The following is a 15678-nucleotide window of genomic DNA, read 5'->3' as shown; positions in this document are numbered from 1 at the left end:
GTACTGGACCAGTATGCCTATCGAATGTAGAAAAGTAAGAGATGCGGAAATGACAATTTTATGATTAAGCTCACTCTACAGTATCCTATTCTCGAGGTGAATTCACTCTTGCTCAATCTCAACTTGACGTGGTGTTGTAAAAGTTGCTATTATAATGAATGACCTTAGTCAGGCTTTTTTGTCTTGTCAAGTTGGACCAATATCACAAACGCCTTTTAGTGCTGCCAGTTTCCCTTCCCAGATCCTTCATCCTTGTCTTTCTTGGCGCCACGTACGGGCTTCGACTGAGCAGCCTCGTGTCTCCTCAACTCCTCGGGGACCTTTGAGATGGAGCTCTTGCTCAAGATCTGTTTGAGATCGTACATAGTTTCATTATCCTCAGGGCCCAGGAACGTGATGGCCACACCACTCTTTCCAGCACGACCTGTACGACCGATACGATGGGTGTAACTCTCAATGTTCGTTGCCATGTTGAAGTTGACGACCAGGGAAACGTCGGGCACATCGATACCACGACCTGCAAGATCGGTTGCGACGAGAACTTGTGTGTGGCCAGCGCGGACAGAGCCAAGGGCAGCCTCTCGCTGTTCTTGGGTCTTTGAACCGTGCAGTGTGACGGCAGACCAGCCCATTTGCTTGATATCTCGAGCAACAGCGTCACAGTTGCGCTTGATGTTGACGAAGACAATGATAGGCGGCCCAAAGTTACCCGAAGACAGGATCTCCTGAAGTCTCTTCTTGCGGCGGTCTTCGCCTGATACAAACTCGACGCGCTGCTCAACTGTGTCAACGGCCTCGCCTGCGTTACCGATAGTGACAATGGCTGGGCGACGGAGATACTTCTTTGCGATCCTCTCTACGAGAGGTGGCATGGTGGCTGTGTACATCATGGTCTGTCTGTAACGATCCCTACCGCCCAAGTAGCGCTGCATTATTTGAGCATTTTCAGCTTCATCTGTGTCTGGCTTCTCGTTGGTGACTGGTAGGGCATCAAGAATTTTGTTGACGGATTCTTCGAAACCGAGATCAATCATACGATCGGCTTCATCCATAATCACGTAGCAACATTGTGAGAGAACGAGAAGTCGGCGCTCAATACAATCAAGCAGACGACCTGGTGTAGCGACGACAATTTCGGCACCATCACGTAGGTTGTATGCTTGCTCTTCAATTTGATGGCCACCAACAATACTCACAACACGGAAACCAAGAGGTCCTGCGAATTTCCTGGCTTCGGTTTCGATTTGCTGGACCAGTTCTCGAGTGGGGGCCATGATGAGAGCATAAGGACCATCGTGCTTGTTGATCTCATCCAGGGGCGGTAGATCGGAGATGTAGACAAGTAGCGGTAGAAGGAACGCAGCCGTCTTTCCGGAACCTGTGACGGCTACACCGATAAGATCACGAGCTTGCAGAGCGATAGGGATAGCAGCTCGTTGAATAGGTGAGGGGTCCTTGTATCCAACATCATCAACAATGTTGAGTAAGCGTTGTGGCAGATTTGATTCCTGCCAGCTGCGCATGGGGTTAGGGATCATGCCGCCCTTGGTAGCAATGCCAAAGTCCTCTTTGAAAATACGCCAGTCTCGTTCTCGCATGTCATCCAGGGACTTTTCAGACCAGTGCTTACCCAGTCCTCTTCGATCCGCTCGTTGTCTCGCCTTGTCGCGTGCTCGGAAAAAGTCCTCCATGATACCCTCCGCTCTCTCCTTTCCGTTTTCGGGGTCTCTTTGCGCGATCATTTTCGCTCGTTTGCGCGCTCGTTCCTCGGCCCCATCGTCGAATTCACCGCCGATACCAGCAAATGATCCGTTATGGCTGACTGCAGTCTGCCGGTCGTATAGCGGATCGTTGTCGCGAGAAGTATCTTCATCTGCATCCCATTCGAAATTGAACTTCTTTTCCGTCGTTCGCATGCGCTTCTTCTTTGCAGAGAAGTTGGATTGCTGATTCACTTGTGGGCCAAGGTATCGAGACCGTAGAAGAGTAGCTTCAATGTCTTCCGCCGACTGCTTGTCAGCTCCCACTCCTTGCTTGTCTCCTTTCCTATCCTTTCCTCGTCCTCGCCCTCGTCCTTGGTCGCGATCGCGATCGCGTTCTCGATCATCTCGGCCGTCATTCATGGATCTGGGACCTGTAGGCACGCGCCCCGATCCGTTGGATTCGTTAGGTCTTGATGATCCATTTGATCTCCATTTTTGTTCCTCTTCTTTTCGCTTCTGCTCCTCTTCAGAAGCTTTGCGCTTCTTGTCGTCCTCTTCCTTCTTTGCTTTCTCGGCTGCCAGTCGTTCTCGTTCGGCCTTTGGGATAAATCGAGGTTTCGCGGCAGCGGTATCAGCTGCCTTCTTTTTGCGCAATAGCTCTTCGATGTCGAGGGGCATTTTGATGCGAGTTGAGTGTAAAGAGGAAATTTGAGAAGTCCGAACCAAGCCTTGTCCTTGTTTTTGATTCGAAGCAGTAAAGTTCCAGGCAACTATTTATTATGGTTTTGGTTATGAGTGCCTGCTTCAAGATGACGATTGATAGAAAGGCTAGGTCTATGTGGCTGTTGTGACGTGTGGCTGTGCATCGCCTTGCTCTTCATTGGTCATGCTTCATGAAACTTGACGTTTTGGAGATTGATTGACATGGAAAATTGCGATGCAAAAATAAATGACTGTGTCTACCTAGTATTAATTATATGCGATCCAGTAGGTCCTTTTATTCTGCATACATTGACCAAGTGCATCTATATTTGGAGGGAAAATATATTGTATATGCATGCATTATCTGTAGGTACATGTATGGATATGTACATGTTGGTGTTCACGTCTACGACATGAGCTGCCAGTTTTATTCGATGCAATTATGTGGTATTTTTAAGCAATCATGGCCTCAGATTGCATACAATGTCTTTAAAAATCAGGCAATAAACCCAGACATTTAGTATTAGAGTGATGACTGGTAATCAATGATGTTCAACAAGGCTGAGGTGTAGATTTATGTATCCGACCAATCAAAGCACATGTTTACCGTGGCCCATAAAAAAATCAACACCATCCGACACCACACTGCAGCCTCGAGGATTGAAGAGCTTCGTGATCTAACCTCCAGTTTCCGGGGTGCTCGAATTGACAGGCTTCCACCACAGCAAAACCCAGCATGGCCTCAGCATCGCAATTAGTTGGCCTCGCCAAGTCGTTGCCCGCTCCTCTGCAGCGCTTCTTCGCCCGATACCCCCCCGCCGCCATCCTCCCCGAAAACGCCCCCAAGACTCGATACCAGGAGGACAGACCAAACCCTTTCCGCTTCTACAAGCACCCCGTGACAGGAAAATGGCAGGATCCCATATACTCGAATAGACGCCAGGCTGAGCTGGTCCAGATGGCCCGTGACAACGGTGTTGAGGATCTGCTACCTGATACACGCAAGGCCACCGAGTACCAGTTGGCTCATCGGGTTGAGCATGGTTTAAGAGTCAAGGGTACTGGTGTGGGACAGAAGGTCAAGGGTCACATTCACGAACGACACATGATTGCAAAGTACGTTGGTGGTTTTGCCATGGCCTTGGTTGCATACTGGCTATGTTCCGGGCTGGGAAATGGGACGGCAATGACTAACGGCATCATAGGATGGAGAAGAGGAGAAAGGCAATGCTGGATATGCCCAGTCTCATCAAGCGCTGGAAGAGGGTAAGTCACGGCCAACTCGAGCTATACGTCCCCTGTTGTGAGCCTGCATTGCTAACATTACTCGATAGGTGGGCAAATACGGATGGACCAAGTTCCCCAAATAAACAAGAAGACTACAGATGGAATGACTGCTTTCGTGCGCCCTGTACATTTACCCGTGTATTTTTATGTACAAGAACATCTACAACGATCTTGTCAAAAGACTTGCTACGCATCAATCGAGACTCGGCTTCCCACTGTGATATCAAACCATCTGTCCATCAAGCAACCCTGCCTTGCGAGGGGTACTGTAAACCTAACTTCCAGCAAGATAACTCAATCTCTGCAGTCATCAATTCAGATTTTCCAATGCTCATGATACTTACACAAATTCAATATCTTGAAGGCCGAATCTTATCACGTGATACAAAGAAAAGAAACCTTCAACTTTTCAGATAATCGGGCTGTGACAAGTCAAGTGCCTTTCCCAGAAAACGGAAACATATCATGACATCTTCGCAGTCTATATCCTCGTCGGCTGGCACAGCCACGCACTACCAGGTTCTCAACATTACATCTGCTCTCCTCGACACCCAACATGACTCTACGCCCCTCATAAAGCGCGCCTATCATCGGGCCCTCCTCCGTAACCACCCAGACAAAGTCGCAAACTCAGATCCATCATCAGTTTTCTTCACTGTTGATCAAATCACCACGGCACTCAACGTTCTTTCCAGTCCTTCTGCCCGCGCCGCCTACGACGCCGCACTACGAGTGTCTCGCCCGACCGGGGCAGCTGGCCGGGATGGCTCCTATCAGACTGGCGTAGAAAATGTCGATCTGGATGACTTGGCTTTCGATGAGAATCAAGAATGCTGGTACCGTCCTTGTCGATGCGGAAATGAGCACAGCTACGAGTTTCGTGAGGCTGACTTGGAGGAAGTGAGTGAAGAGGGGGAGCTCGTGGTTGGCTGCCTTGATTGCAGCTTGTGGCTGCGGGTTCACTTTGCCGTACTGGATGAAAATGAAGACGATGCACAACCTTCAAGTACTGCTTCTAAAGACAAAATTTAATCCAACAAACTCTCCCAGTAATATAAGAGGGTTGAGAGCTTAACTGGAACCGGTCCACGGTGTCAACGGGCTGGTATAACGTCCAAGTCAACTTAGTTTTAACATGATGGACAACTACAAAGGGGTGCCGCATACTCCTAACTAACCGTTCGGTCCACGTCGAAATCTACAAAGCACACACAAACCTCAAGTCATCACTAATCATGTATCGTCGTGTATTGAAAGTAATTTTGGTATTTTTATTGTCCAGACGGCCAACGCATTAACAGTCTAGAAGCAGAGCGTAAAATTACTCTCTTCCAAACTCCTTGCTAGCCCGTTGGTGTAAAGTCAGCCCCTCCTTGGCGCTTGTCTGTATACCGAAACGATGCCGAAGCTCTTGATCAAAAACGAGGTCTTCCGTCCACTCCGTAGACACCAGTCCGCCCGACAACTGCATAGATAAAACACACTTGACAATCCCTTACTCGGCCTTGGGCTCCTCAGCCGCGGCAGGGGCAGCAGGGGCGTCCTCAGCGGTGGCAGCAGCAGGAGCATCCTCCTTGGGAGCCTCAGCCTGACCAGCAGCGGAGGTCTCGGCCTCGGAAGAGGTCCAGAGGGTCTGTTACAGTGTTAGTCGCCATCATAACTTTGGGACAGAAGGTTGTTAGAAAACTTACGAGGTTGTCTCGGAGCAGTTGCATGATCAGCGTAGAGTCCTTGTAGCTCTCCTCGCTCAGAGTGTCAAGCTCTGTGATTTTTAGGTTAGCAAGCTGTGAATCAACGATAAGTAGTTCTCGAGACGTACCAGCAATGGCATCATCGAAGGCCTGCTTAGCCAGGTGGCAAGCCTGGTCAGGAGCGTTGAGGATCTCGTAGTAGAAAACGGAGAAGTTGAGGGCGAGACCAAGGCGGATGGGGTGGGTGGGAGGAAGCTCGGTCTGAGCAACCTCAGTAGCAGCCTTGTAGGCCTCGAGGGACTTGTCGGCAGAGTCCTTGCGACGGTCGCCAATGGCGAACTCGGCGAGGTAACGGTGGTAGTCACCCTTCCTGCAGAACTGGTTAATAACGGTTTGCGAATGAACACCAGCCGGTTTGCACCTACATCTTGTGGTAGAAAACCTTGGACTCGCCAGACTTGGCAGAGGGGATCAGGTGCTGGTCAAGGACCTCGAGGATATCTTCGCAGATCTTGGCAAGCTCGGCCTCGATCTTCTGTCGGTACTCCTTGATGAGGGTAACCTGGCTAGAGTTGCCCTTTGACTCCTCCTTCTGCTCGATAGAGGTGACTATGCGCCAGGAGGCACGGCGGGCGCCGATGACGTTCTTGTAGGCAACGGAGAGAAGGTTTCGCTCCTCGACGGTGAGATCTCGGTCCTCACCGGCGACAATCTTCATGTTCTCGACCATCTCTGCGATAGGCGCGCGCCCTTTGTTAGCGCGTGAAAAATAGATGAGATCGATTCCGAAAACATACCCTCATATCGCTCGGCCTGCTCAGCGAGCTTGGCAAGGTAGACAGCATCTTCGTGACCCATTTTGGCGGTGTTTGGCGACTGTAGTTCAAAGGTGGGTTAGTAAAAGGGGTGATCAAGCTTGTCAGACGAAATAAAATATGAAGGCGGTATGTGTAGAGGTGGGCGCAAATGGACGTGTGAAAAGAATCGAGGAATCGCAAATTCGTATGGACGTTGCTCAAAGACAATGGTGGAATGATGAGTGAAGCTGCGAAGTGGGCGAGGGGCGATAAGTCGATGGATCGTCTTAAGCGATAAACAGGGAGAGCAGTTGCGCGCCTAGTGCGTGGCTAGAGCGGGCGGCGGCGACGATTCGGTGAGGCTCCCCGCTCTTGGGCTGTCAAGTGGCGGAGGGGTTTCTGAGACGACGGCCTCCTGAATACGGATGACAGCAACAGCGACGAGCAACGCAGCAGTGATGGTTGAGATGCTCTTCGATTTTGGTATCCGGTATCGTCGGTAATAGAAGCAAGGCGATTTGTCTTATTCGTGGTGTTTGAGGCGGTCGAAGATGGTTCAAGGGGGAATAACGGGTGCGTGTCCGTTTCATTTTTGAGGGGGGGGTAATGACGACAGAGGGGAAAGGACACAACAAAACAATCAAACAACACAAAGGACAAGATAATCGTGATGAACAGGATTCTCTTGATGGAAAGAAACACCACAATATGATATGAAAACAGAAAGGGTGAAGCGGTGCATACTACGTACCTGAAGTCGTGCGGTTTAGATTTCAAGGGTTGTTAAGGAAAGGGGAAATAACGAAATTCAGCTGAGAAGAAGCTTTCAGTTGAAGGAAAGATAGTTGGTGGACGGCGAACAGAATGGAAGGCCAAGAGTAGAGTAGAGTAAAGTAGAGAGATGAAAAAAAGAAGTGGCTTTGGTTTTGCGGGACGAACTGGACAGCGAGGAGCTGGTAGGATTGACGGGAACGGGGGGAGTGTTGTTGGGGATGAGACTTGGCTGGGCTGGGCTGGACCAGGCATGGGCTTGGGCGCATGGGCATCTTTTGGGTGACGGAAGCTCCTAGAGATGATATTGGATCAGCCTGGGAAGGGGCACCTTTGCTGGTCACTGCCAATTGACATGCCGTGCCAGTGCCAGCCAGTGCCAGCGTTGCCAGTGCCAGCGAGCGTCAGGAAACCCCACCTCAGACTCACTCCCCCCTACCTACTCCCCGCTTCCACCCCACTGGGCTGTGAGGCGGCCAGCCTGTGAGTGTGACGATGATGAGCTGTGCCCTGGAACTCCAGTGGGTTAATTATCTCTAATTCATGCTTCATGCCCAATCAGTGCATCTTTGGTCCATCATTCATTCTACGTTGCATAACTGAACGAGCTTCTTCTATTAAGGTCTCTCTCACGTGGATGAATGGCGGTAGATCTGGTGTCTTATTACTAGGCCCCGGTACCTTACCGATGAGTTGCCTTACCAGCATCGTCATTGCCTCATGCTCTGATCGTAGAGTCCCTGCAGGATCCAAGTTGAATTAGTACTTGGATCATGGTCCTGGTTTTAATTAAAGGTTTCAAAAGCACTGTGATGAGTCCAGCTCGATCAGACAAGAATCAACTATAGTCGAGACAAGAAGCCGTTTGCTTCAGGTGCCTGTGGAAAGATAAAGATAAGCCAATAACGGCTGAGCCATAGTTAGACGGTTTGATTAGAGGTAGATTTACTTCACAGGTAAGGTTCTTCCCAAGCATAGGTACTCAGGTAGAAAGAGGGGTCCAAAAGTGTCAAATGTCATCATCCTCATCATGCGACCAACCTCCTTTGTCCTGTCACGCTATCTTGTCTGTTGGTGTGCTCCGAAACAGCCACACAAGTGCCGACACGAAACTTCAATGTGCGACAGGAACGCTCAATCACAATGCCTATTGTCATGCTTGGTAAAAGGAATTGTACTGTAGGGCTGTTTCTCTTTGTCCGGTTTGGCCTCATTCTGGCTTATCACTATCATCATGCTCTCTGCAAAGTATTGTATAAACATGTATACCATGAGCCTGTCAACGACCAGTGCCTCACGATGGTTTCAGGTTGTATGTATGCATGCATAGTGTGGATATGGATAACCAAGAATAAAACACTGTACTTTTGATCTTGCTTGGGTTGAGCATTCTTTCGTCCAACTTTCTTTGTGTTGGAAGTTGAGTTGTACAGGGCTCCGACTGACTGGAATGTGCAAAGCATGAAGGCTCTGTACATACAAACTCATGGTTACCACAGCACAAACATTACCAGCTTGTAACCCGGTTTCTGCCACACTCTTGACCAGGCTTAGCCGCATAATGAATAAATATGACTCTCAGGCTATTGTTTTTCTAGAACCAAGATTTTGTCTTTGTCGTCCGATTCTGAATCCACTACCAGAAGCTTCTAAGCAAAGCCAACCCAGTCTTTAGACGTAGAGTAACTTGACTGAGTGGGAATAAAGCTTCTGAGTACAAAAGTAGCATATCAACCGATCAGTGCACTGTATTAGCAGTTCATCCCAATCATGTGCCACATAATGTTTTGCAGCGATAAACTGGTGATATCTGTTTGAGATTCCCTCCGGACAAGGCCTTGTTTGTTGTTACGCAAAGCTGAGTCTCTTCTCATACGTACCAGGATACAGTGTCGGGGTGTACCCACTTGACACGAGCTCTGATGTCATTCAAGGCTTTTCAGCTTCAAGCAGCAAAGGTACCAGACATGTGCTTTGAGGCTCGAGCTGGTATCCGAATACAGCGGTACGGGAACAAAATGGCGTGCATCAGATCAGTAACACTTTGTTGAATGCAGGGTAATCCACCTCATCAGGTTGTCAGGCACGGGCTGATTTCCGATGTCTTGGATGCTCGCGGATGGTCAGTCAGATCCGAGCTTCCCAAAGGGCCCGCCGGGAATTACCGCCATTGACCCAATTTTGTTAAGTGGTTACTTGCCTGATATGTCTTGCGCAGGCCAAAGTTCAGGTAAAGGCCTATCGTGGAGCTGAGCTGCAACGCTTATCCCGACCCAGAAGCTCACTGTCACCTGTCGTCAGATCATCTCGGCTCTCCCACCAGCGCGGCAACGTCATCGGCTACAAAACAAACCACGATCCTCAATTCCAACTGATCTTTTGTTCCTAGCAAGTAACAATAAGAAACCACATCTACTTCGCAATCATGCTTCGCACATCTTTCCGCCAGGCAGCCGCCTTCCGACCCATTCGATGCTTCTCTACCACTCCCCGCGTCATGACTGAGGGTGCTACTGGAGCTCCCCGCCCTTCTGGAGGCTCTGGGTGAGTTTTGAAGCAGAAAACCAATTGGTTTTGCGGTTGCGCATTTCTAACACTCGTGTTTTTAGTGATGCTTTCCAGCGACGTGAGAAGGCCAGCGAGGATTACGCTATCCGCCAGCGTGAGAAGGAGAAGCTCATTGAGCTCAAGAAGAAGCTCCAGGAGCAGCAGCAGCACCTTGACCGTCTCTCCAAGCACATGTATGATCCCCATCTACCGCCTGCGCTATGCTCGAGCATCTGAATTGAGCCAGTCACTAACTTCAATTCTTCCATAGTGATGAGATCACAAAGGAGCAGGGCGGCGAGCAGCACTAAGCAACTCATACTACGGATCACCGGATAAATCAGGCAAAGCGAGTGGGGGGAAACCATCAGAATTCAGCGAGACCAAAACCGGCTCGCCAAGATCGCAATGACATGTTACAGTAATCAGTTGACGAAACTCAACATGAAATCGCAATTCATTCAGAGCTTGACTTTTCCATAGTCTAAACTAGTGTACAAGAATATCTACACGTTTGCACTCTCCAATGTTTCAAGTTCCAGGTGTCTTTTCTACATCCTGATTACTGACCATGTCGCTATGGCTACGCATGCTTTGTATCATATTTCATCTTCGATAAAGAATTACCTGGATTCCTTGCCTAAAACTCCAATCCAACAATTACAATCCTTCCCTTCATCGTCGTCCCATGTATGAGCGATAGAAGCTCTCCGCCGCATCATTATCCGAGCCAGTATAGTGGCTTCCTAGGTTACTGCTTGATTTCTGAGCAGCGGCCACCTTGGCTTGCAACGATGAGGCATTAGCATCGATCCATTGCAGCTGTGTGAGGTGGCCGTTGAGAACACGAACGATTTGGCTCAGCTGCAACAACGGGTTAGCAAAGTTTGTTCTTGAAACTGAAAATGGCATGGAACTTACAGGGTCCTCGGGTTTAGCACCCTTGTTCAATGTACCAGAGATGTCGTTAATCTCCTTAACCATCTTGGACAGATCGCGCGACTTCTCGTCCAATTGTTGTGTAAGCTTCTCCGCAAGCTTGTACGTACGCTCGCGCTCCTGGTCAGGTCCAGCCAATTGCTCGCCAGGACCCAGCTGTTTGGCAAACATATCCTGGACCTCGGACTCGTATCGATCCAACCATGCCTCGAGCTCGTCCTGTTGACTCTCCACGGCAGCAAGCTGTCGCTCGATTTCGTGGCTCGCTCGCTCGGCTTCAAAAGTATCAAGGTATAGCTTCTGAATCTTCTCGCCGTTGTCCACAAGGCTTCTATCCCACTTGGACACAGTAGTCGCCTGCTCCTTGAATTCCTTCTGGTACTTGGAAAGGTCTGATGCCCATCTTGTTACAATATCTTCCATAGTCTTGTTCTTGAGGCGCGCCATCTGGGATGTTGGGCCAGTGGTGGAAGCGCCTAGAGGACCGGGAGTGGTACTGGTAGTCGCGGGTTTAGCTGCGTCCTTACTGGCATCTGCAGCTGGCTTCGCGCCGAACAAACTGCTAGCCGAAGCAGGGGCAGAGCTTGATGCTGGGGCGGAAGTGGTCGTCGATGCCCCAGTGGCTGCAGTGGTGGTAGCTGTCGAGCTTGTTGCTTGACTGCTAGCAGCAGCTCCGAATAAACCACCAGCAGGCTTTGGTGTAGATGTTTCAGTAGAGGGCTTAGGAGCGCCGCCAAAAAGACCACCAGCGGTTGTAGTTGTAGTTGCAGCAGGAGTTGTTGCAGAAGCTGTGGTTGTCGCGGGCTTGGCTCCAAATAGTCCTCCGGCTGTCGCTGTCGTGGAATTTGCGGGTGCAGCTGAAGTTGTTGCGCCGCCACCGCCGAAGAGACCACCAGATGGTGCTGAGCTTGGGGTCGAGGCTGCGGCAGCTGCAGGCTTAGCACCGAACAGGGAAGGCGTAGTGGCAGCAGGAGTTGAGCTTCCTCCCTGAGTCGCAGCAGGGGCAGCACCCTCAGGCTTTGCTCCAAACAGTCCACCAGAGGTAGGAGCGGGAGCGGGAGCGGGAGCAGATGCTGGCTTAGCACCAAAGAGTCCTCCAGCAGGAGCGCTGCTTCCAGACTGTGCACCTCCCCCAAATAGGCCACCGGGTGTTGCTGAGGCAGTTGTGCTGGGCTGGGTAGAAGAAGCTGAAGTCGCGGCCGGTTTGGCTCCATTTCCAAAAAGGCCAGATGCTCCAGACGATGCTTGGGCACCTGTGTTGCCGAACAGTCCTCCAGCGGGCTTGGCGGCATCGATAGGGGGTGCTCCAGCTGGTGTCGTAGACGGCAAAGAAAAGGTAGGTTTGGCAGGAGTAGCAGCTCCAGTGGTGGCATTTCCGAACAAACCTGATGCTGGTGCAGCTGATGAGGTCGCTGTCGAGGCCTGGTTGGCGTTGTTCTGACCGAACAGACCACCACCGCTGCTAGCAGGAGTAGAGGAGCCACCGCCTCCGAAAAGACCGGCCGCAGGCTTGCTTGCGTTGCTTCCTGCGTTTCCAAACAGTCCTCCGGAAGCCGGTGCAGTAGAGCTAGCGGCACCGCCGCCGCCAAACATTCCGCCGCTTGAAGGAGCCGTGGTTGCTGCGGGTGTTGTAGAAGCACCTCCTCCAAAAAGGCCGCCTGTCGCAGGAGTAGTAGAGCCGCCACCGCCGAAGATTCCGCTGGAGTTCGGGGTAGTAGTGGTATTGGACGCGGTCGCGCCGCCACCAAACAGACCCCCAGCGGGCTTCTGAGTTGTTGCGCCGCTTTGTTGACCACCAAACAAGTTGCTTGAGCTGTTGCTGGCAGGTGTTGAGTTGTTGCCGGCGGCGGAACCACCGATCGAGCCGAATGAGAAGCCGGGGCTTCCAGTAGCAGCACCAAAGAGGTTTCCTGATGCCGGCGCAGTCGATGTTGTGTTGTTGTTGGATGCGCCCGAAGAGCTTGTGTTGCCGAAACTGAACGACATCTTGGGGGTTGAGGCTGGTGATCAGCTGGCTCGAATCGGAAGAATTGTCGGTCGCGGTCTATCTGAGACGACTTTAAAGGGGATTAGCACGTCGGAGAAGAAGTTTCCCGATGGTCAAAAATGGGACCTGGGATGATGACTGCGATAGTCGAGATGCGAGATTGTGGTCGTTGATGGCAACGGATTTATTGAAGGCTGGTCCATAGCATTTGGGAGCTTTTTTTGTGGATACGCGTTTTGAGGTGAACGTTCACCGTCTGTCTGGACCGTGCCTGAGCTAAACCGCATTCAGACATTTGGCAAGTCCGTTTAAGACGGTGATGCTTCGGGTTGCTTGTGGTGATCTCGATGTAGATAAATATTAAGAGTCATCACGCGGTATTAAAATACATCTCGATTATTATTACCAAGAATTAAACTAGTGAGGTACCCTATTGTTGATTGAAGGTATTTACTAATGGTGTGAGTACATAGTAGCGACGATGTTCCTTAAAGTGAAAGTCGAGATATCAACTATGGATAGAGGTTATTCTGTCTAACAAGTCTCTGTCTTTAGTCGGTCTTCTATCTACTAGGTAGTGAGATAAGACAATGATTTACTATATGGAGCGACACATAATGAGACAGAAGGGTGTTGCAATACAGTACATTTCATTCAGGTAAAGTGCATAACATCAAGTATACCTAGAACGGAGTACCATTGACCTGGGCAGTAGTATTTCTCCCCAGACAGCACATGTATGCATTCCGAGCTAAAGGTTCCGGATTCTATAAGATCAGCAAAGAAAAATCGACAAGCATCGTACTTTACTATGCCATCGTCTATTCCAGGTTTCATCTAGTCTCACGACAGCCTATGCTAATGCAGTGACCTGCCAAGTATTCTCGCAGAGGTTGTGCCATCCTGCCCAAATTCGGTGTCCCTGTCGTGTTCTAGACTAAGCTGATGCAGGGATAAATCAAAAAGCCAATGTGAATGGATGAGCCGCGCAAAGCCCCACGTGATGGCACTTGCCCACTTGACGGAAGCTCCAGATCAACTTCAAGAGTCCTCGATGAACTCCTTTCAAATACTATACAAACATATTGATCATACCTAAGCAGAGCTTTTACTCTGTCATTCTGATAGTCTTGAAATTACTCTACGCGGCCTCTGGTCAATCGGCGTCTCTGTGACACTTATCCCCCCTGCATAGACTTCCACGACACCCTCCGGCTCGACTTCGATTATCCATACCGCATGCTGTAGAGCTCAAAGCAGCGATCCCTCCCGAATTCCGTCATCATGACAGACGCTGAGAAGCTCGAGCCTCCCAAGGGTAGTCCCGTTGAGGACCCTGGAGCCCACGAGCTTGGTACGGACACCACTTGCTATTCAGATCGACAGTTCACTGTGCTGACATGATGTAGCTGAGGAATCCGAGTCCGATGACCAATTTACGGATGCTGCTTCTGGTTCTGGGAGCCCCAGGATCAGCTCGCCAATTCCCATAACCCGAGTCGAAAAAGTCGATGATCAACCTTCGCACGGCGAGGTTCCCGGTACTCAGGCGTATGAGTTGCGAGGACAAGATGCTCAGCCTGACGAGATCGCAATTGCCCCAGAAACAGCCGCAGACGCTCCCCCGACTCCCAAAGTCAGCCCTCCCACGACCGTCGTAGAGGAGGCTCCTGAGCTTCCTGGAGCCAGAAGCCGATCGTATTCCATTCAGTACGAGGAGAGGCGCAGGGCAGATGCATCCCCGGATATTCTTGTGGCTTCTGATGGGCAGATCAAGGAGATTCAAGGCGAGAGCACAAATGTGGAAAGCAATTCTGGTACGAGAGTAGCAAAGTCCTAAACAAGCACACAAGAATGTTCATTGACCGCTGAAATTCGCTCGCGTAGATAATTCAACACCCTCGCCCGATTCTGCAAACACGAAATTACAAGATGAACCTTCCGAGGAACCTAGCGTTCTGGCTTCTCCTTTGCAAAATGGTGACGGTGACCATGAAGATGACGACAAGGAAGAGAATGATGATGACAATAACGAAGATGAAGACAATGGCGACGATGAGTTCGGTGACGACTTTGACGATTTTGAAGAGGGTAATGAGGACGATGATTTCGACGACTTTGAGGACGGATTCCAAGAAGCAGAAACTCCAGCACCTGTTGCTGCGGCACAACCCACGCCGCAATCTACATTACCATTTGTAAGATGACCCGAAAGTTATGTCTTTGCTACAGCTACTTACTATCATCCAGCCCATACCCGACTTCGACGGTGTCGATGCAGAAGGAGTCCTCAATGCATTGGAACCTTTCCTTGCTACTCTATTTCCCCCAGAAGAGCTCGACCTACCCCAGTTCCCACCTCTATCCAAAGACTCAGTGTTCTTTACCCCACGATCAGCATCTTTGTGGTCGCAACTTGTGGCGCCTCCGCCTCTTGCCCCTCCAGACTGGATCCGTTCCCGGACACGCCGTCTCTTCCTTGTCTCACTCGGCGTTCCTGTCGATCTGGACGAGATTCTTCCGGCTTCAAAGCAAAAGAAGCTTGTCCTTCCGTCATTGAATGTCGCTACGCTCTCTCCTCGGAACTCTACAGATTCTCGATCTGTCTCCCGGTTGCGGCAGGGCGAGGGCAATAATTCGTCTACGTCAGTCGACACTCAAGGAAAGCCTTCTGCGCCATCAAGGAAGCGCCGCGGCCCTCCACCACAGCCAGAGCTAGATCTCGTGGCTGCTCGTCACCTTTGCCAAACGACGGATGAAGCTCTTGACGGCATGACTGATGATGAGCTCAAGGCTCATATCGCCAAACTGCAAGGTTTGGAAGAAGCAGCAAAGGAGGCGCTGGAGTATTGGAAAAAGAGGACAGACGAAAAGATTGGCGATAGGGAAGCCTTTGAGGGGGTTATAGAAAACTTGGTCAAGCACGCGCGCAAGGTTCGCAAATAGACATTGTAATATAATTCTTGGAGGTTTGGTCATGATAATTTCTTCTTCCTGCTATGGCCAATTGGAGAAGACTTTTGCTCTTTTCCCTACGAGGTTGATGTAACCTCTTGCTTGATGCATACAAACGCAGCTACACATCTTGTCCGCTAGTCACAAGTGCTCGAGGCAGTTCGACCAGGACTCTTCTAACCCCTTTTTCCTCGCCCCCATGCTCCCGAAAAAGACCACTTTTAACACCATGCCTGGTCCAGCGCCAACCGTCTACTCAAAATGCCTTCGAGAACCCTGCTCTGGGAAACTTGGCGTCC

At 50.4% G+C, this 15678-nt stretch overlaps 7 protein-coding genes across 7 annotated transcripts, besides 2 other annotated features; 4 read left to right on the top strand and 3 right to left on the bottom strand.

Moving 5' to 3' along the window:
- Positions 1-215: 215 nt before the first annotated feature.
- Positions 216-2381, bottom strand: FPSE_11816 (uncharacterized protein; the record flags this gene model as incomplete). Its single annotated transcript, XM_009264933.1, has 1 exon — positions 216-2381. The coding sequence occupies one exon, from the start codon at positions 2379-2381 to the stop codon at positions 216-218; it is 2166 nt and encodes a 721-aa protein (XP_009263208.1).
- A 760-nt stretch (positions 2382-3141) lies between these two features.
- FPSE_11817 (uncharacterized protein) lies at positions 3142-3775 on the top strand (the record flags this gene model as incomplete). The annotated part of the gene is made up of 3 exons (XM_009264934.1): positions 3142-3521; positions 3611-3671; positions 3740-3775. 3 exons carry the CDS (start codon positions 3142-3144, stop codon positions 3773-3775), a joined length of 477 nt encoding a protein of 158 aa, XP_009263209.1.
- A 382-nt stretch (positions 3776-4157) lies between these two features.
- Positions 4158-4724, top strand: FPSE_11818 (uncharacterized protein; the record flags this gene model as incomplete). Its single annotated transcript, XM_009264935.1, has 1 exon — positions 4158-4724. The coding sequence occupies one exon, from the start codon at positions 4158-4160 to the stop codon at positions 4722-4724; it is 567 nt and encodes a 188-aa protein (XP_009263210.1).
- Positions 4725-5187: 463 nt separating this feature from the next.
- On the bottom strand, positions 5188-6241 carry FPSE_11819 (uncharacterized protein; the record flags this gene model as incomplete). Its single annotated transcript, XM_009264936.1, has 5 exons — positions 5188-5325; positions 5384-5454; positions 5512-5753; positions 5809-6115; positions 6181-6241. 5 exons carry the CDS (start codon positions 6239-6241, stop codon positions 5188-5190), a joined length of 819 nt encoding a protein of 272 aa, XP_009263211.1.
- Positions 6242-7055: 814 nt separating this feature from the next.
- Positions 7056-7079: a microsatellite.
- A 2297-nt stretch (positions 7080-9376) lies between these two features.
- Positions 9377-9809, top strand: FPSE_11820 (uncharacterized protein; the record flags this gene model as incomplete). Its single annotated transcript, XM_009264937.1, has 3 exons — positions 9377-9495; positions 9561-9692; positions 9770-9809. 3 exons carry the CDS (start codon positions 9377-9379, stop codon positions 9807-9809), a joined length of 291 nt encoding a protein of 96 aa, XP_009263212.1.
- A 364-nt stretch (positions 9810-10173) lies between these two features.
- Positions 10174-12423, bottom strand: FPSE_11821 (uncharacterized protein; the record flags this gene model as incomplete). The annotated part of the gene is made up of 2 exons (XM_009264938.1): positions 10174-10362; positions 10420-12423. The coding sequence occupies 2 exons, from the start codon at positions 12421-12423 to the stop codon at positions 10174-10176; spliced, it is 2193 nt and encodes a 730-aa protein (XP_009263213.1).
- Positions 12424-13708: 1285 nt separating this feature from the next.
- FPSE_11822 (uncharacterized protein) lies at positions 13709-15370 on the top strand (the record flags this gene model as incomplete). Its single annotated transcript, XM_009264939.1, has 4 exons — positions 13709-13778; positions 13834-14241; positions 14312-14622; positions 14675-15370. The coding sequence occupies 4 exons, from the start codon at positions 13709-13711 to the stop codon at positions 15368-15370; spliced, it is 1485 nt and encodes a 494-aa protein (XP_009263214.1).
- Positions 14402-14532: a microsatellite.
- Positions 15371-15678: the final 308 nt, after the last annotated feature.

Source organism: Fusarium pseudograminearum, chromosome 4 (genome assembly GCF_000303195.2).
Source record: "Fusarium pseudograminearum CS3096 chromosome 4, whole genome shotgun sequence".
Classification (NCBI taxonomy): domain Eukaryota; kingdom Fungi; phylum Ascomycota; class Sordariomycetes; order Hypocreales; family Nectriaceae; genus Fusarium; species Fusarium pseudograminearum.
The sequence above is the reverse complement of the archived record's forward strand: the minus strand, read 5'-3'. Positions and strand labels throughout refer to the sequence as shown.